General features: G+C 39.9%; 3 protein-coding genes across 7 annotated transcripts; 2 read left to right on the forward strand and 1 right to left on the reverse strand.

Annotated features, from left to right (window-relative positions):
- The first annotated feature begins 657 nt into the window (after window positions 1-657).
- LOC142399484 (interleukin-18 receptor accessory protein-like) lies at window positions 658-13,192 on the forward strand. Of its 4 annotated transcripts, XM_075484285.1 has the most exons (13): window positions 658-938; window positions 1,128-1,344; window positions 2,308-2,461; window positions 2,649-2,817; window positions 5,490-5,561; window positions 5,869-6,010; window positions 6,168-6,319; window positions 7,827-7,964; window positions 8,198-8,308; window positions 8,400-8,504; window positions 8,577-8,692; window positions 9,758-9,891; window positions 10,288-10,408. In XM_075484285.1, exons 1-13 carry the CDS (start codon window positions 851-853, stop codon window positions 10,322-10,324), a joined length of 1,635 nt encoding a protein of 544 aa, XP_075340400.1. In that variant the 5' UTR covers window positions 658-850; the 3' UTR covers window positions 10,325-10,408. The 4 variants fall into 4 exon arrangements, with proteins under 4 accessions (XP_075340400.1, XP_075340348.1, XP_075340408.1 ...); XM_075484233.1 differs by lacking the exon at window positions 9,758-9,891 and having other exon boundaries at window positions 10,288-13,192; XM_075484293.1 differs by lacking the exon at window positions 9,758-9,891 and having other exon boundaries at window positions 1,237-1,344; window positions 10,288-13,192.
- On the reverse strand, window positions 10,878-13,937 carry pcnp (PEST proteolytic signal containing nuclear protein). 2 transcript variants are annotated; one of them, XM_075484529.1, is made up of 5 exons: window positions 13,834-13,937; window positions 13,001-13,233; window positions 12,525-12,599; window positions 12,378-12,433; window positions 10,878-12,232 (listed from the first exon to the last, which is right to left on the reverse strand). In XM_075484529.1, exons 1-5 carry the CDS (start codon window positions 13,880-13,882, stop codon window positions 12,124-12,126), a joined length of 522 nt encoding a protein of 173 aa, XP_075340644.1. In that variant the 5' UTR covers window positions 13,883-13,937; the 3' UTR covers window positions 10,878-12,123. The 2 variants fall into 2 exon arrangements, with proteins under 2 accessions (XP_075340644.1, XP_075340709.1); XM_075484594.1 differs by having other exon boundaries at window positions 13,315-13,908.
- Window positions 13,878-18,964, forward strand: LOC142399420 (uncharacterized). The gene is made up of 14 exons (XM_075484108.1): window positions 13,878-14,577; window positions 14,707-14,793; window positions 15,094-15,177; window positions 15,316-15,381; window positions 15,494-15,634; window positions 15,721-16,057; window positions 16,345-16,630; window positions 16,988-17,221; window positions 17,377-17,465; window positions 17,588-17,692; window positions 17,814-18,007; window positions 18,147-18,311; window positions 18,405-18,649; window positions 18,898-18,964. Exons 1-14 carry the CDS (start codon window positions 14,342-14,344, stop codon window positions 18,918-18,920), a joined length of 2,292 nt encoding a protein of 763 aa, XP_075340223.1. The 5' UTR covers window positions 13,878-14,341; the 3' UTR covers window positions 18,921-18,964.
- The last annotated feature ends 952 nt before the right edge of the window (window positions 18,965-19,916 follow it).

Here is a 19,916-nt window from a genome sequence, read left to right on the forward strand (position 1 = left end):
CAGCTTGCTCTTGTTTGTTTTCCTTGATTCAATGTAAATCATCTACACTTATGTTATGCCTATATATTGTTGTAGTAAAAAAAATAAACAAATGAAAATAATTTGTCATTCTTCCTTCTAAGGATCACTGCCATGAGCAGAAATGAGCTGTACTATTATTTATCACAGTGGAGCTAAAGAACCCTCTGGCAGAAGAAACCTCTGCTCTTGGGCAGTATTGTCTATTATGCAATAATCTTTGAGACGGGACATTTTTTAAAACAGTGATGGTTAAAGCAGATCTAACATTTCAAGCAAGCAATCAAACATTTTTCAGGCTATCATATTTGTAGTCGACCTACTTTGTCTACATAAGCTACATGGCAAATTGCAATCAAATTCCAGTTTAAATCATGTTTAAATTTTGTAGTAAACGAAGCTAAGTAAAAAAAAAAGGAATAAAAAACCTCAGATTTTCATTTATATATATAGTATATCTGGCCAGTAAAGTGCAGTTGTGACCCAGAAAACTGGGTTATCCACCAGTCAGAGGTTAGCCATAGCCTATTTATCAAAGCTAAAGCAGTGCACCATACTTAAGTATTAACAATAGGAAGTGGCTGCTCCCGCTGACATCAGGTTCAAAAACAAGTAAACAGGAAACTACTACTCACTACACTTCTACGTCCTGTGAAATTACTCACCTTTAAAATGTACCAACCATGGTGTGAACATTTACAATGAAAAAGTGCAAAATACCGAGAATTCTGGTTCTGAGAACAAGAAGAGATATTGGAGGAAATACTAAGAAGTCAGATCAGCAGATGTCATCGCTGTTGTGAACGACATCAACAGGCTTTTACAACACAACATGGAAACTGCAATCGGTCTGTTTTGCTTTATCTTGCCTGTTTTCTCACAAGAATGCTGTGGGATAAATCACCAAAAGAAAATGACAGGTATTTGATTTATATATGAATTATATTTCAAAATTATAGTTGCAAAAATCGTTTCTTAAAACGTTGAAGGGCTCAAAGGCAGCATGCATGTAATTATTAATGGCATTTGTGATCACAGCCTTAACAAACGAAACCAGTGAAACAAAAATGTGACTTAGATACATTTGCAAACTTTGTGGTTTTATGTAGGTTTTAAGCAACATACACACCGGCACTACAAAGCTGTGGAGGGGGAAATCTTCATGATACCATGCATTAAATCTTCAAACAATACCGTGGGTCTCCACACGCTTATTAGATCCAGGACTGAAGAAGATAAAGAGGGAAATAATGGCTCAACCTTCAGCTGTGGCAAGGGGTTTCTTACTGAAATAAATCATTCTGGAAATTATACAAGCCCTAATGGGTAAGTAATGCTCTATTTTATGTAATCATTTAATGTTAATCATTACGAAAGCAACTTTAACTAAAATGTTTGAGTCAATAACAAAGTGTGTGATCACTGAGTGTAGTGAAGTGAAGTGATGTTTATTTCCTTAGGATGCCACAATGGAGAAAAAGCTTATAATTTGATAAGTAATAAACACTTTACTCATTTTTTCATTTTTATTTATTTTTATTTATATAGCACATTTCATGTACAAACAATTCAATGTGCTTTACATCAAATAAAAGCATTGCAGCAGGAAATGGAAGAAGCAATAAAATACATAAAATAATATAAAGAGAAACAAATAAAATAATTTCAATGAATTTAAAAACAAGCAACAGTCTAGATAAGTTAAAAGATAGCGTGCAGATTTTATGCGTAGACACATGAGAATAGAAATGTCTTTAACCTGGATTTAAAAATGTCTCCATTTGGTGAGAGTTTAATCTCCACTGGCAGTCTGTTCCACTTGTTTGCAGCATAACAGCTAAATGCTGCTTCTCCATGTTTAGTCTGGACTCTGGACTGGACCAGCTGACATGAGTCCTTGGATCTAAGAACTCTGCTGGGTTTATATTCTCTGAACATATCACAGATGTATTTTGGGCCTAAACCGTTCTGGGATTTGTAAACCATCAGCAGGCTTTTAAAATCTATTAAAGGATTTTTAATGGTATGTCTTCCTTATAACATACAGTAGTTCCAAACCCATGTATCATGGACATTTGAATAGTTTTTGTTCCAGTATTCAAGATCCCATTCATTCATTCTCCTTAAACCTGCTTTGTGCCATAGTGAGATCATTAATGGATGTTACTGCAATTTACTATCATCCCAATTTTCTAAGAGTTTCTTAATCTAATATTTTTTATATGAGTAAAAATCCTGTTAGTGGAAGAATTTCTGCTAAAGATTCAGGTCTCTGTTTTCTGGTGGCAGCGAGATGGTCTTTACTCTTCAGGTACTGGAGAAAATCAGTCTGAGATGCTTTCTGCCAAATGAGAGCAGTGTGATGCTGCTTGTGAATATCGGCGGGACTATCTCCTGCCCTGGCCTCACCTGTAGAAACAACAAGGGTGCTGTTTGGTTCAAGGTGAAGTACATACAAGTGCAAGATAAACCACTTCACAATAAAATAATCTACACCCAACTTGTTCTCACTTACAACTCTTCATAGATGCATGATCAGGATCCATTGGCGTCAGTTTTTTAACTCACAATGGTGCTCCTTTAGTGCCATTTGGGAGTGAGTAAGTGTTGCTAAGTGTTGTTTCTTACAGGGAGACAAAGCTGTCTCGGAGCAGCATAGAGACTCCTGTCAAAAGGAGGGACTGTTACAACTCGGCACAGTCAGAGAAACTGATTCCGGTGTATATTTCTGTGATACACAAATAATTGAACAAGGAGTCACATGGACCTTAAGGAGGGCTGTAAATGTCACAGTCATACGTAAGTGTTGTGTTTGAGTGTGTGTTTTTTACTTAAAAAAAAATATATATATATATATGTGTGTGTGTTCATGTTCTGAAGAGAGCACAGCTCTATTTTGCTAATTTTGTTGTATTCAATGGTTTTCCTCACAGTAACAACAAGATACATAAATACACTGAGGAATGTCTACTTCACCTGAGGTCCGTTTCACGAAGCAGGTTTAGTGAAAACTCTGAGTTTATTAACCCTGAAATGAGGGAAACCCTGAGTTTTCCGTTTCACAAAGGGAGGTAACTCAACCCCGAGAAAGAGGGGTAACTCTAGCCTGTTTCACAAAGAGAGGTAACTTAACCTCTCGGTCAGTTACCGGAGTAACAGACTCTCTGAACCTAACCTGGTCGGGACCAGGTTTTCCTAAAGAAACCTCGAGTTTCTTTCTGTCTCCGCCCTCTTTCAGCCACACACGCCATTTGATTTCCTCATTCATTCAGTCAACAGAGCGAGTTCTTCTACTTCTATAAGTCCATTAGGCACAGTAGGAGGCAACTTTTTCCACCAACATGGCATGTCCTTTTGACAACGATCCCGTGGATGAAGGTGCAGCATTATTGCGCAGATGATTAAATATTCGTCGGAGATGGTTATCAGACCGCACATAGATTTTTGCATTTACAGACAATTATGTTTTTGAGCGGCACCATCAGAATGTGTTGGGACAAAAGAAAAAAAGACATAAAAGACAAATAAATATTTGTATGAATAGGCTTAAAAAAGACATATATAGGCCTATTATATTTTATAAAGGCACTTGTGTCTTGGGGATGGACTCCCTCCAGGGATTCCCTCAGACACTGGCCCTCCGTTAGAGGTGGCGGTGCTGGGCACCACCCGTTTTACGGGCATCTGCCTTCTTTCTGTTGGCTGAGTAGAAGTCTGTGTTAGTTTAAATAGGCTTAATTATTTAACAGAACATGATATAGATGAGAAGACATTTATGTGTGTGAAAACAGCATTATGTTGGGAATAAAATAACTGCACAGTCAAATAGCCACTTAATATTTACTTTACAGTGTAAAACATGATCAAAATGAGCCTCCATGCCGAGGTCTCACCTGTTTGAACAATGTTTTTATATTTCATCTTAAACTGCTGCCAAGTGCGCTTCTCCCCCGTGAGATTGCACCTAAATGAAATAAATGAATGGGCCACCATTCAAGCAGTTTCCCTGTAATATTATTTTGATTGCAAAGGACTACATTTAAACTTACACTTTTGCTGCTGCAACGGTGCATTTATTTCTAAAAACGTATTGAAACTCGCCGTATGAGCGCATTAAGATTTCCAATTCGAGGTTGGTGAAAAATGTAGCCCCTCCTCTTCCTCGTTGCCATGGTGACTCGTCGAATCGGGGCTCCATTGATGCTGGCTTTTTAAAGTTGTGGCGCACTCGCAAAACTCAAGGTGAACCTACTCAGAGTTGATTAAACTCACTCAAATCAGCGTTTCTGGAACCGAAAACTCAGGGTTTTCTATCTCAGAGGAGATCAACTCAGAGATCAGGAATAGACTCAGAGTTGGTTGAACCTGCTTTGTGAAACGGACCCCTGGACTTTCGAACTTTCAAACAACAATCAAAAATATACATGTTCATATTTGCAATAGCTTTTTAATTAATAACATAAAATGAAAGACATTTCCTGCCACAGCAACATTTTATCTTCAGAAAAACCATCAAGCTTCCTCTGTAGTGAGTGGTTGACTGTGTGGTTACTGTCGTTGCTCTCCTGTGAACGAATGTCTGTTCACACAGAGTTGTGAAACCTAAGTTTTGCTTGACTCTGGTTGAATATAAGACTGTCAAGAAGACACTAAAAAGATAAAACATCTAACCGTTCTACCCCCTCACATTGGGAGTTGTTAATGATATCACTGGGCAGACACTAAGAACTAATCACTGAACAGAGTATGGAGGTTGATTCTAAGCCAATTTTGTTTATGTAGCTCAATATCTTAGTTAAATTTGGATATTGGTGCTTTAATCCTGCTATTTTCTGACACTCACTCAGTGTTTCAAGATCAAAATAATTTCTGGTAGACAGGAGTTTCAAGAAGGTTAAGATTAATATTTTCATCATTCTGACACAGGTACATCTACCATCTGTCTTCAAGGGCTTTTTTCTTTTAGAATTCAGCTGGGTTTTTACTCATACCTTGGTAATATGGGCACTGTGACTATTACTTGGCAGTGTTTTGCGTGTTTTTCATATTTGTAGCTTATATTGAAAAAGGCCAACTACATTCTCCAAAGGTATTTAAAGGCTTACCTTTCTTACACATGTACAGCTGAAACTAACAGTTAAATACTCCTAATCACAACCCTATATTAAGGCAAAAATCCCAAAGATTATTTCAACTTGAAAATAGGAATTATTCAGAAAACATGTTGTGATTTTTTTTTTTTCTTATCAAACCAAAATATATATATCTGGAATGTGCTGTTTAATCACACACCAATTTTTTAAATACTACTTTAAAATGTGGGGTACAGAATCACTAAAGAACTTCGAGGTACCCATTCAAACATGACGTGGCTGTATGTCATTAGTAGAATTCACACTGTGGTCTGTTCTTTCTTTAGAAGCCTTGTAAAGTAGACAGTAAAATTGACCTTATTTCTTATTATCACACAGCACAATTTAAAGCAAGTTCTCCTCCTGACATCAGATATCCTTCTGCCAACATGACAGAAGATGTGGAGCTTGGTAAGTGAATTCAACTGCTACAGAACAGCTATCAGGAATTTGTTGGACAATGGTTAACAGTTATTATTCTTGGCTTGATTTTAGTTCAGCTTGTATTAACGTAATTGACTCTGGAATGTCTCTTAAAACGATTTTAGCATCATTCTTCTAATGACTTTTTATGGTTGACTTCTGTTTCAGTTTAGATATATAAACTCATTTGTACATCTCTTTATCAGGCAGGCCACATGTAGAATATACCATCACTCTTATGCATATAAAGACTTTTTATGGGATTACTTCTAATTGCTGTTTTTACTCATTCCAGATCGGCCTCACAACCTGACATGTAAGATACATTTTCAATTTGAAATAGGGTTTCAAGAGCACATTGGGTCAAGAGTTCATTGGTTCATGAACCATGGCGGCAACATGAAGAATAGGACTCTACTACACATGGAGAAACTGGAGTAAGTCACCATAGATGCTAAATCCATATTTGCCTTTTATGGAAGAAACTACTATGCATTGCAATTTTGTGCTTGTTTGAGATTCTGCAAAATCCAAGGATGCAATGATAAGTGTGTTTTATAATGCAAAACTGATAAAGCTCCCTTTGTCATTCAGACAGAAAAAGGAGTTGAAATGGTTTCTGGTCATACGGAAAGCCATCATAGAAAATGTGACTCTGCAACACTTAAACCACACGTATACCTGCATCGCCAGTAACACCGTCGGAAATACCAGTGTCACAATCGCACTTACAAGGAAATTTCCAGGTACCTTTCTTTTGCCACCTTAATAATTTGTTATGCTACAATTTCATAATGATGTTACATTTCAGCTGAAAAATTTCTACATGCAATATCAAAAAACGGTAAAAGCTTTGAGCCGGGTGCATGGGGTATTTGATGGGGCAGATCATTTATACATTTTATATTAAAGGTTTAGTGGAAAAAGTCGAGGAGGTCAGAGCTGCAAGCTGCATGACGTATATGACGAGGCAGCTGGATGTTCTACCTGCAGCAAAACTTTATAGCTGTTAAAATTCAGGCTGCCAGAACCCCTACTCATATTATGATATATTCACATAGCTGGAAAAGTAGGGCAGCATATAACCTATTTTGTTTTAATTGCTTGATATGAAAAGGAAAAACAATCAATGAAAAACAAAAGAAGATGTTGACTAACTAATTTAGTGAGCTCAGTAGTGACAACATCTATAAGGAAACCTTGTTCAATACTGATTTTAAAATACATTTTCGGGTTGTGGTGCTGGGCCCGGGCCCTGGTGTCTGTGCACTGCCTTGAGCCTCGGGGGTAGGTTCATCTGTGCCTGGGGGGATTTCTGGGTTGCCTTTTGCCCACCGCGGTGTGGGTGGGTTAGTGCAGGTCTTGGTGTCCAGCCAGTTGCTCTGGGCCTTCTGATGTGTCCGCAGGTTTTATTTTTTAGGGGGTTGGGGTGGACATGGTGCTCTTCCGCTGTTGGGGGCTGTTTGGGTGGGCCCAGGTGGGCTCAGGCTCAGGCCACTGCGAATGTTGTGACTGCATGTGGAGTTGGGTTTTTTTTAGTGGTTCCCAGGGAACGGGGGTGGGTCCCTGGCTGCCCTTTCCGGGGGGAGCTTCTTTCCTCCCGTCTTCAACATCCCCATACGCCTCTCCCCATGATCGCCCTGGGAGACCTTTGCCCTATGGTCATGGGGGCTCTGTCCGGGGGCTTCCTCTGCTGTCTTCTGGGTGGATGCATGGTTGTCCCTGCGGTGGGCGTTGTTGTTTTGTTTGTTTGATTTTTCTCTCTGTTTGCCTACTTGGAGCTGCTGCTGATGGTTCTCCACCTGGTTTCCACACTGGGACTGTAGGATGTTTTCTGTTTAGCTTCTACAGATGTAGCAGTCTGGCTTTGTCTTGTTTTTCATTGTTTTCTCGGATCATTTCTTTCTATCTCTGTCTTGTTTCTTTTTCTTTGCTCTTCCTCTTTTCCTGTCCCTCTTTCAGGTTTGGCACTATTACATGTAAAGTATTGTAACAAAATAAATAAATAAGCAGTAGAAGGGGAGCTTTACATACATAAAGTTTCCCTTGGCAAAGCAAATGTGTTTGGCATAAAACAGTATTCAGATTACAGTTCTGCTGCCATAATGCTTTTCGAATTGTTCTGTGCTTCCTTGGTGAGTGAATAAGCAAATGTTTACCAAAAGATCATTTATTGTTGCTTTATAGACATACTATATCATTTATACTATAACTATATCATAGTCTAAGGGAATGTTTTGGATCTGTTTTCAGTTGTATGGCCATCACTTGTTGGATATCCTATAGCATCCTTTGTGGTGGTAGCTGGACTGGGAATCATCATGCATGTGAAATGGCTGGAATTAAGAATATTCTGGAGATCCAAATTCCAATATAGAAAACAGGATGGAGGTCAGAATGCAGAAACACACATCACCACGAAGAAGAGTATATGCATATTCTGCCATCGTGATAGCAGTGGCTGGGGTCTGACTTTGAGAAAAAGTTGTATTACAAAACATGCCACAAATGTGGTGTCAGTTTATTTAACCTGCATCACTCCTTTAAAAAAGTATGTCAAGCATGTTGACACCTCCCATGTTTTGATGTCTAACTTGTCTTTCACATCATCCTTCACCTACCAGAGGAGGAATTGTTCGATGTGTTTCTGTCATGTGTGCGGAGTCACCCATCAGCTGAGGTGGCAGGAGGTTTGACCCTTTCCTCCAAATCAGAACCTTGTGATTATGAGGAAGGTATGAGCCTACATGCATAATGTTTCAATCTGGATTTCATTTTCAAATTATTATGGTGACAAAGTCAATTCTGATTTTATTTAATTGGCAGCATGTCTATCTAATATACCACTGGAAGTGCTGCTGCGCCAAGTGTTAGAGGAGCATTGGGGGTATCGTGTCTGTCTGCTGGAGAGGGATATACTACCTGGAGGAGGTCAGAGGATTAACTGTGTGTGTCTGTGTGTTGCCCACAGATTCTTGATATTCATTTATTTTTTCTTCGTAGCTTATACAAATGATGTGGCTCTTGCAATAAAGAGAAGCCGAATGCTCCTCTGTGTCCTGTCAGCTGACTACCTCGCCAACAGCGATGCTGTGTTTGTACTGGAATCAGGAGTCCAGGTAGACCAGTATTTTCCAGGAAGTAGGACAGTAGTGGATGTTCCTTTCTTTTATTTAGTTCAGTTTATTTGAATATTTTAGACATTAGGTGGACTACATGTAGAAAATGACTACTGGCCATACACAGTCCATAGAAGTTAGGCTTACCCAGGCCCCTGCAGGGCAATGGCGTAGCCACACCCAAAAAAAATGCCGTCAGACGATGCCTTGCGACACCTGCACCTGGCAACCTGGCGAAGCGTTATTTCTGATTAAATAGTAAATGCGTTCAATCGCATAATATATATACATATTAATAATCATAATAATGTTGTATTCAAGAGATACACTCTTTTGATTGTTTGTGTAGGTGTAACACTGGGTTGAAAATAAATTTGGCACACCCAGTATTTGCTGGTGCACACCCAACGTCTTTTTTCTGGCTATGCCAGTGCTGCAGGGTCTCTTGAATTTGTACAAAGCATTCATGCTGCTCAAAGCATGACAGCGGGATAGCGTTCCAGATCAAATAACCATTAGTAATCAGTAATTCAGTCATCAGTAATTCTCAGCTGCCTGTGTTTTATACTTGAATACTCATCAATATGAGTAGAGAAATGAGGATTGATAGATTGGCCAGTTAGAAATAAACATGACTGAAATGTATGCTAAAATAGACATCTATGTGCATGAGATGAGTTTCCTAAATGTAGAAGGGGCAATGGTGCATACATTAGTGCCTAACAGTGTCTTCACAAGTTTGTTTCATATGACCCCTCTACTCTCTAGTCAGTGGTCATAAATGGAGCAACGCGTTAGTTCTGGCAGACCACGTAGTCAACGCGCCCTTTGCCTATTGGCTGACGCCGACCCAACCCTTATGTCCACAAACCAACTGCGCTATGGTTAATCAGCTGCTGCTCGCAATTGGATGCTGGCATTTGGGGCGCTTCATTTAAACTACCAATTGGTTTGCTGTCACTGCTCTTTTTGCTCGCTGCTTGCACCCACCACCTCCCCTGCTCCACCGACTTCTCATGGCCAACAATGTCATACTGTTGTCATTGTTGCTTGCTCTGTTTCCAGGGGGTATGTTGCCTTTACAGCAAATGGAAGGCACTCCACCTGAGGATGCTGCTGTTCCCTGTCTTGCCTTCCATGGAGCTCATGGAAAAGTCGGGAACTTCCTCCGAACAGAGCCATACCACCAAACACAAAATGTATGCATTCAGAAATAAGCTTCTGAAACTTATCTCTGTTTCTCGTCTCGTTTTGACGAGAGTGATTCTGACAGAACCTACAATTTTAGTAAACTTCACCCTTTTCAGGACAAGAAACAATTGCACCTGGGTTGAGGTTGTTTGCAACCCACATCCTGAATGGAACACGCCTCAAAAAAAGGAAAAAAAATCTCTGTGGTTGAGAAACTTTCTTAGAAAAGTAGCATAAACCGCAATCAATAACAATGTTACCCTCTGAGTAGAGCTTCTGTGTTACTTTTCCATGTCTTAAGATGCACCACCCTTGACATGTGCATTAGTTTTAATCAGGGAAATGTATTCATTATAAACTAATATTTACCTCTAATAATGATGTTATTTCTTCCACATCTGTAGGCTTTGCTGCAAAAGTCTGGCTTTAAACTCCTTTTAATAAGGACTGATGGAGGTCCTGCATCCTTAATCCACCCAGACCCCTCGCTATCCCAACTTGTACAAAGAGCCTTGAGGGTGCTTCCCAGTCTGGACTGGAACTCATACAAATCCTCCACAGCCACAAGCAGCTTCTGGAGCTCTTTAAGGAAAGCCATGCCCAATCACAGATCAGGGCTTGTTTCAACTATGCAGAGCCAATGAAATAATTGTGATATTAGAAACATTTTTCCAACCAGAGGTACAGCTGTTGTTTCCTTTGTAATGCAGATACAAAACTGGTGTAATTACATTACTGACTATAACTGCTTGAAGTCCAGTGCAAAATCTCAATGTATGAAGAAAAAGAAAAAAAAGTTCATGTTGGCAGTTTCAAAACTACTATGTGTAATTTTCAAATGCAGCGGAAAGTGAGTCACCCTCTCTGCAAAGCTCAGGCCCCCGCGTGAGACTTTTCCACTTGCATGCAACTGTCTATTTAACGGTATAAAAATCACCAGGTTCCCATTAACTCAACATTTTGAAAATGACTGAATACAAACATGGGGACTATATACAAGTCATCAGTCTTTATATGGCTGTACAACAGTGTAGTTCATCATGCATTGTGTTACAGCTCACAAGTCTTCAATAAACATTTGACAAATAGACTATTTTGACAGGTTTTGAAACACACATTCAACAGAACTTTGATAAACAAATGGTGGCAGTCATTTTTTATACAATTTATTTGGGGATGCACAAGGATTTAAAGTGTATATTTTGGTTGAGGAGGAATTCCTAAAAGTGTTTCAGGCACAGGATAAGTCAGTGAGGTAAGGTATTTAGTATAAATAAAAGGACATAATCAATATATCTGATGTTAAAGTAGCAATGAAAAGCGCTTGTAGAAGTGCCAAATCACTGCAAACAAGTATTTTGACTAATAAAGAGGTTATTTAGAGTTATACAGCGTATTTCTGGTAAACTGCTATGTCATGGCTGGATGGTTCAGATTTACACACAGTTGACAACAAAATAGACACTGACCAATGAGATAAAATGAACAAAACCATATTTCTCAAGCAACTTTGAGAGATCTAGAGGAGAAAAAGGAAAAACAGTGTTGCAAAACCATAAATACTGGCATTAAGCTCTGGTAAATCAAACTCAGAATGGTAAAATCACACGGAATATAGTTTCTGAGGTGGCACAGATGGTGAAAACAAAGGGTTTTACAATGATCTTGAGAAACCAACTAAAAAGAACACATTTGTACATGTAGTTTCATTTGCTCTGCAACACAATCACATTTACATAACACTCAAACTCCCACTTCAATATGTGAATTTAAAAGATAGAAAACTGGCCCACTCTATATACATTTTTACACAACGGACCATAGCTAACCAGTTTCAGGTTGGAAAAAGGTCAGGGGACAAAAAAAAAAAAAAAAAAAAAAAAAAAAAAAAGCAGGAGGGATGTAAAATGCTCGGTTTTCTAATTAGCCTGCATAGCAACTGTAGCATATTTCACACTATACAATATCCTGGCTAATTTATCCCTTCTCCATCACCGGTCCACGCCTCTCGTACAAATGGGGATTGACATTCTCTCCTCTCAGTTAAGATCAACCACCAGCGGTTAGAAACGTAAACAAGTTCAGTCACAACCATTGAAGGCTGAAAGTATTCTTCACTGAATGTCCAGAAAGCTGATAAGTTGTAAAAACCAAGGCTACAGCGAGGAAACATTTGAGCCTTTATAGATATCTGACAGGGTTAACTTATACAAAATGATCAATTAGTGACAAAAAGTTAGTTATTCGTCTGTTTGAGCCTTCAGCTTCCTCTCCCAAAGTTTTTGATGATCAGAGAAGCCCTGCTTTCCCTTGTTGAAGGAATTAGGTCCTGCAGATGTAGGCGTCTCCCTGAAAAGATGGCAGGCAGTTATTACAAAGTCAGGCTAAATCACAAAACATGAGGTGCAGACATTAAAAATTTCAGAAGCCGTCTCCCATCGTAAAAGGAAGAGACAGAGGAAACAATTATAAGGTGTCATTTTTGTGCAAGTACCTGCCAATGTTCTTCATCCTCATCTTTGCTTCTGGCGGCATCTCCTCTGGTTCACTCTATAAATTAAGTGGAAGTTAAAGTCAGCCTCCGCACATCCATCTGTGCATCTGTACAAAAATGATAATGCTGTGTACTGTAGGCTCTTACATCATCATCTTCATTAAAAACAGATGCCAGCCCTGGCCTCTTTGGAGGAACTGATGGTACAGTCTCTTTGGGTTTCTAGTACAGGTTAGGGACATGCACACAAAACAATACATAAATATTCCACACAAGCCAAGATGCAGCATCATATCCCACTGCTGTTAATACTAAAATCATAACAGAAGTTTCAAATCCTCACAATTGCTCATGGTTAACCGGCAAATTAATCCCAATTATGATGACTGATGGACTTAAAACCTCTCACAATTAGGGTGACATTCAAACAGTGTGCATGTACATCCCTAAAGGACTTTGCCTTGCATCCTTTTGTTGTTCCTCTGAGCAGTGTGCAATGATCACATACATGCTGGTGCGTACATGCTTATGCCTTATTTGACTAAAAGCAATACACTTTTATGAAATATTAAACTTTATATGAAGTATTTTTAAGCGGATGATGTGTGTTGCTTCACACTTACTGGCGCACCCAATTTGATGGATATGGGGTTCGATTTCATCGCCATCTTACTGCTTAAGTTGAGGCCTATTTTGGAGACTTTGCGAGGTGCTGGTGGGTCTGGTGAGGACTCGTCTTCATCTTCATCTTCAGGAGTGAAATTCTGGGATTTGCGTTTGAGTGCGGTCCCATGTCCTCCCACAGTGCTACAAGAGACAGGCTTAGTTTTCACACTGTCTCCCTCCTCCTGCGGCCCTGCTTGAGGCAAGACAACTCACCAAGGTGAACAACACTGTTTTTTGGGAACTTGGAATGATAAAAGCTATCACTTTTTACCTGTTTGGCTAGCCATCAACCATTCACAGATTACTTTAATTCCTCATATACCATGTTAATTGCTACGTGCACTCATTGGCTGTGTGTGCAGAAAGTAATAGCAACATTAACGTTTCCAGTTAATTCACAACTGAAGTGCTACAGAATTTATAACGCTTTCGCTAACTAGCTTAGGTTAGCTGTTGCGACCTACCACGGCTCACGCCAGGATAGCGAGCAAAGAGAGTGTGGGCTATTTCAGAAACCAGTATACAAAAACAAATATTTGCATTGTAATGTTGTTAAATTGATCATATCTATTGGGGAATTTAGCTTGTAGCTACACGGGTAACGTTAATACAATGATAATGTTACTTGCGTTAGCTAGCTTAAGCTAACAATAAGTTATTTTGATGAAGATCTAAGAACTTCTGCTCTTAAGCCAGGCCAGTTTTAACCCAAAGGAGGCAAATCTAGTTTATGCCTTACATGTTTGTTTTTAAAACTATATTTTAGGCATTTAAACACCATAAATATCACCTCCATCTTCGGTGCAATTTGTGCTGTTATGCTCGTAATCCGCCATCATCTCTTCACAAATTTACCGGCTCACGCCGCTAGTCTTCTTCAAGCGCTGTGCTCCAAACAACCTTCGTGTTTCAAGAGTAGAAGAAGAAGAACAAAAAGCATAAGAAGAAGAAGAACCGCATATTGGAGTCAACTATAATCTTCAAAGCAAAAGAACATTGATTTAAAGGTAGGGTAGGTAATCCTGTTCAGAAACACATTTTGTAATACTGGGTGAAATGCTCCGTCTATCCTGAGAGAAATCTAACCAAGATGTATTTAGAAAAAGGGACGGAAATAATCAGACCTCTGTGGCAGCTGCAGGACTGAGAAAAAGCAGACCAATCCGAGATCAGCGGGACGCTGATCTCAGCCTACAAAAAACCAATCAGATGCATCTGCGCTTTCTGCCTACGCCCCCCTCTGTCGGCTCCCTACTCCGCGCGCGCACGCGGTTCTAAAACGACTTTATACGGCAAAAATGGCAGATAAAATGCAGCCGAAACCACCAATCCCCTTACTTGTGACGGCTCCCCCCGCTAAAAAGGGAAGAAAAAGAAAGCCGGCGGCAGAAACGGCTGCTACTAAAAAGGCTAAGGATAAAGCCAGAAACAACACAAGAGTCAACATCGGTCCAGCGTTTGAGCGGTGGAGACAACTGAGGGATCTGAAGGGCCTGCAAAGCGATGCAGCGGTTGCTTTCTTTCTGTTGGACATGTAATTATTTGTTTTGCTTCGGGGGGATTTGTTATTTTCATGAAATATGCAAGGTTTGCCAACTTGGCTACTTTTGTAGCTCGTATTAGCCTAACGCTAACATTAGCGTCTTCTCCGTGTTGTTTTTAGCCATGAGATGGCCGTCGAAACACAGACTGATGAGACCCCCTCCCCCACCTGTGTCAACAATTTTTTCTTTGAATCTCTGTCCGACCGGTGAGTTCAACTTGCTGCTGCTGTGAACATGGCTTTGACAAACGTTGTCTTTGTTGGGATATATGTCACTGGCTCTTCTATGGACTATTTGCTGGTATATGCTATGCAGAGAGGATGGGGGCAAACTGAGGATCTTCTCAACAGTAAATATCAATCTTCAGGCTGTTTCGGTCCGTCAAAACATCTTCCCATAAACTGCCAAATCAGTGCTGCAGTCCTGTGTTGCATCCTTGATGAATGAAGACATTTTTTATGTTGATGCTGTGCTGACAATATTATATAATTGTGTAATCTTCACAGAGAGGATGACTTTTCACAAGCTGGAGTTCAGGAGTTAAACATTAGCTGCCCAGAGGAGACAGCTCTCCAGCAATTGGATGCAAGGTATGTTATGGTAGTAAGATAATGTGTCCAATTATTTCCAGAATATAACTAAGAGTAAATTTATGGTATGTGCATTATTTCAGCGACATGTGGTGATGTAATATTCCCTCATTTTTGTGTGTGTTTTTGTCTTTTTAGCATGTCACCACTGGACCTGAACATTGATGTTGATGCAGATGAATTTAATGACATTCGAAACTCCATGTAAGTTGCTGTGTGGTGTGCAGAGATGTTTTTACTCTCCTGTTTGTGGAAAATTGTAGTCATTTTGTGAATTTTTATATTGTTTTCTCCGAATTTCTTTTTTATTTTATAGCATTGACTGGGAAGATGAAGATGACTCCTGGAATCCTGATATGGAGACAGTGTCATCATTAGAAGAAGATGCAACCAGGGAAGTGGACTCAGATGATGATGACAGTGACGATCCAGATTTTAGGCCTCGTATTTGTGTTAGGTAGTTTCAATACCTTCTAGCTCCACTTAGTCAAGTTATTGTGTTTTTTTTATTGTAATTTCTCATAGCTGTTCTTATTACAACAGGACTGGCGGTGCTCTGAAGACTACAATTTGCTTGGAATCACTTCAAGAAATTAGCATGGAGGACACTGTACATGATGCTCCAGACAACGCCCCAGATCCAACTATGGCAGACATGTCAACACTCCCTGATGCACTCAAAGTCATGGTTGAGGATGACATAATTGGCCATCCGGCATCCATTGCATATCATGACAGCTTGAAGCAGCTTGCCGAGTATCTCCTTCTCCCTGTCAGCGTGTGTTCTGCCAAGGACCCAAATAGGAAGGGAGAGTGCCGGGCACCTGGACCATTCGAAATCAATATCAGGTCCAGGGGAACCGCTGCTGTCATAGAATGGGTGAGTCTTTATTTTGCATAAAAGAGTATTACATATATTGGGACTTTTTTTTTTTTTTTTTTTTTTTTTTTTTTAGGAATCAACTTCAATAAACATAAATGGAAAAGCTTATAACATAAGTGCTGTAGGGTGGAAGTTGTCAAGGAGAAGAAGAGAGCCTTTTAGGTCAGGAAACAAGGAGGCGACAAGGAGAGCTCCTTCAGCGACAGACTGAAAAAAGATAATGTGTAGTATTAATCATTGTAGTTGCTATAATGTGCTCTTTCTCCCTGCCTGCTTTTTTCCAGGTGTGTCCTCGAGGTCACACTGTTTGGAAGTGGGCTTCTCAGCCCATTTTGAAATATGGGATGGCAGTCGGAGACTTCATGCTTTCCACTAACATCCTGCTATCGGGCAACAATTACGCCAAGATCTCACTGCTGTTCAAGTTTATGAAACTTGGGATGGTAGAGAGGTCGTCATTCTTCAGGATCCAGGACTCCTACTGTGTGGACACTATAAAGGAGTTCTGGGATGACAAGAGAGCCGCAGTCATCACCCAGCTCAAGTCAAAAGGGCCTGTTGTAGCTCTGGGTGAGTTAGAGACACACGCATGTGTTCACAGATACACACACAAGCGCACATGCATTATTCATATGAAGCACAATATAATCTAAATGGATATATTTCCAAGAGATGGTATTTGGCAAGCCATATGCATATTGATAGTAAGACCAAAAACTACACAAAATAAAATAGTTGAGTGTAGACATTGAAGAGTAGGATAAAGTATATTAATATTTTATCGGGGGATTTATTTGTAAGATACGAAGTGCTGGACTGACATATTGCACAATGGTTTTTCATAAAGTTGGATCAGCATAAAATGCCCTATTTGGGACAATGTTTTTATAACTTTTTCTCTGTTTTTGTTCTAATTTATTTTCAAAGGAGATGCTCGCATGGACAGTCCTGGATTCTGTGCGCAGTATTGTACCTATACTGCCATGGACAATGAATCCAAACAGATAATCTGCATGGTCAATATCGACAAGCGTGAGACCATGCGGAACTCTGTCATAATGGAGAAGGAGGGCTTCGTGCAAACTTTTGAGAAATTACGTGAAGAACTCAACATTGAGGAATTCTGCACAGACGCTCATTCACAGATATCAGCCCTCTTCAGTAAATTCATTATCTTCTTTTGCTGTAGGAGATTGTTTCAGCAATCCAACTTTGTGCATATAGTCCCATGACACAATCATCACTTACATTATTATGAATCGATAATGATTGGTATTATGACTTAGTATTTATCCTCAGACTTTTTTGTCCTACAGACAACAAAGGGAAATATAAAGATTGTGGTGTCCGACACACCCTGGACATGTGGCATGGGTCCAAAAGTTTGGGGAAAAAAATTCATGCAGTAAGTTAATGATCTCTCTGTAGATATAGCTGGATTAAAAAAAAAAAAAAATCATCTACGCCAATTATCTTCTCATAAACCTATTTGACATCCCAAAAATGTATTTGTGCTCCATTGTCAAGGCAGGACAACAAAGGGGGTGCACCATCCTTCAGATGTGGAGTAAGGATGTTTGCAACCACTTCTGGTACTGTTGCAAAACTGCAGACACATATGAAGATTTCTTTGTAAGTATTATCAAAATTCATCTATCTAGGCCACACTCTATTGCTGAGTAGTAATTGGGCAAAAATGGTTTAAATTTTTTTTTGACCAAATTTGTCACAACGTGTAATTTTTTTACCATAGGACAGGTGGACTGGACTACTTCACCATGTGACAGGAGAACATGCGTGGGCCCTTGGTGCCTGTCATCATGGTCCCTTGGTGGAGGACAGAGAGAAGGAGTGGATCCAGAAGGGTTCTATGGCACACCAGAGACTGAGAGAAGTAGTCCTTGATGCACGCTGGCTAAAGAGCGTACACAAATATCTACATTTTAGGTATGTCAGCATAGTTCTATGTTCAACTGACTGTTTTCTCCTATGAAAATATTTCACTGTACTTCTGTATTTGCCCTGCTATTTCTTCATTTGTACTACCAGAGTATAAAGCAATTTTATCTTTCATCTGTGGTCTCAGGTCAACTGCAGAGTTGGAGTCCTTCCACAATCATATTCTCATGTATGCCAGCAAGAGCTTCTGCTTTTCACCGCCCGTGTACACTGCTCGAGTCCTGTTGGCTGGCCTGGACTACAATCACCACGTTGACAGACCAGTCAAGAGAAGGGCTGATGGCTCTATTCTGTATGTTTAATTTTATGTGGAAAAATTAAATACTGTACATTGTAAGATAATATGAACGTATCACTAAGCTTCTAATCTTTTCTCTAATGGCAGATACGGCAAGGTGTACAATAAAAAGTCCAGGAAGTGGAGCCTTTACGCACTAAAGGTGGAAAAGGACTACGGTTACATTGTGGACCTCCAAAGTGCAATTCTGCGGCACAGATTGTCCGTTGCTGGGGGTTTGCCACGGACTGCAAGGAAGAGGCCTGACGATCCCCGTCAACATGGGGTTCTGTCAGGTGTCCCGGCCCCATCAACGCAGGAGCTTTTGCAGAGACAACTCAGCAGAGGGCTAGGTGAGTTTTCTTGCAATATTGTAGCTTGATCACGAATATAATTATGTGCAAAAGTTAGTTTTAAAAATCCATGTCATAATTTATGATCTAAAATAATTATCTAAACAAAGCCAAGGATGTAACACTTAGAAAATTGTCACAAGTGTTTGTTACTGTGTAAAATGGAAACAAAGTTGTAAGTGTTGTCATTGTGTCTCTAAAACGCAGTAATTATTGTCAGATGTGTAATTTTGATATTCTTCCTAAAGGTAAATCGCTGCCAAAGGAATAGATCGCCACATGCACAGCCTGACCAGTCGGTCGGCCATCCCTGGAAATATCTTTTGCATTTTTTTTTTTTTTACAATAAAAAGTGTTATACCACATTTGTTGTCATTATTCATTTAGAATGTGAGAGGGTGAGAAATGTAATACCTTGTTTATGCATAAATTGTAAAGGAAAGGCATTTATCATTTTTAAAATGTTATTCAAACGACAAAATATAAATAACAATAAAAAGACAGAACTTTGGACAGTACAGACTGTAAACCTGAGTGCAAATTTTAAAGAAATATGTAAACACTAACAGTATGAATGGCAGGGCTCAAGAGCAGATGCTATTTATTGCACTGTGCTTACACCCTACTGGGGATGAAACCTTTGTACTGTCCATGTGGATCTGGGTAGCGGTCTCTAATTTTCCAAACACAGCAGCTAGGAATCACTACTCTGTGCCCAGCTCCCAGTGCCCCATATTGCCACACAACATATTGCCGGTATGCAGCATGGTGGAATTGTTTGTTGCTCTCCCCTGGGTTTGGAACATCCTCCACAGCCTGTACATCGTTCCAGATCCTTCTGGCAAGTCGCAAGACCCCCTCCTGCAAAATGTACGCTTCAAGGTGAGGCAGCGTGGAAATGCAGGAGTCGGGTTGTTGCCCACAACACTTTCTTTCCACATCTGTGGGCATCTCCCGGCAGTTTCGGCACACACACCAAGTGGGTTGACCTGGAGCTGGAGGGCCTGGTGGAGGCACATCTCCTGATGTTGATATGTGCAGGATATCAAACATGAGACTTGGGTCCCTTGTCAGGCAGATCTGCAGCAAGCCATGGGATTCTTGCAAGCTCAGTGTCTGAATTCTGGACTGTAAAACAATTCATCAAGAAGATTAGACTTTTTTGACAACTTTGTTGTCCTCTAAGAGGACTTTTATGTCCATAGTAGGCCTATATGGCAGGTCATCATTTATAGTTATTGATGATGTAGAGGTGCGAAAAATATTA

The sequence above is a fragment of the Odontesthes bonariensis genome, chromosome 1 (assembly GCF_027942865.1).
Source record: "Odontesthes bonariensis isolate fOdoBon6 chromosome 1, fOdoBon6.hap1, whole genome shotgun sequence".
NCBI lineage: Eukaryota > Metazoa > Chordata > Actinopteri > Atheriniformes > Atherinopsidae > Odontesthes > Odontesthes bonariensis.

Bases quoted from the DNA above. Each gene is read 5' to 3' on its own strand.
- LOC142399484 (XM_075484233.1), top strand. From the start codon at position 851: ATGGAAACTGCAATCGGTCTGTTTTGCTTTATCTTGCCTGTTTTCTCA. The intron at 939-1,127 runs GTATTTGATTTA...GGTTTTATGTAG, and splicing joins TCACCAAAAGAAAATGACAG to GTTTTAAGCAACATACACAC. The intron at 2,818-5,489 runs GTAAGTGTTGTG...ATTATCACACAG, and splicing joins TGTAAATGTCACAGTCATAC to CACAATTTAAAGCAAGTTCT.
- pcnp (XM_075484529.1), bottom strand. From the start codon at position 13,882: ATGATGGCGGATTACGAGCATAACAGCACAAATTGCACCGAAGATGGA. The intron at 13,234-13,833 runs GTGATATTTATG...TGCCTCAAGCAG, and splicing joins AAATTGCACCGAAGATGGAG to GGCCGCAGGAGGAGGGAGAC. The intron at 12,233-12,377 runs GTACTTGCACAA...CCATCTTTTCAG, and splicing joins AGGATGAAGAACATTGGCAG to GGAGACGCCTACATCTGCAG.
- LOC142399420 (XM_075484108.1), top strand. From the start codon at position 14,342: ATGGCAGATAAAATGCAGCCGAAACCACCAATCCCCTTACTTGTGACG. The intron at 16,631-16,987 runs GTGAGTTAGAGA...TTATTTTCAAAG, and splicing joins AGGGCCTGTTGTAGCTCTGG to GAGATGCTCGCATGGACAGT. The intron at 17,693-17,813 runs GTAAGTATTATC...TTTTTACCATAG, and splicing joins ACACATATGAAGATTTCTTT to GACAGGTGGACTGGACTACT.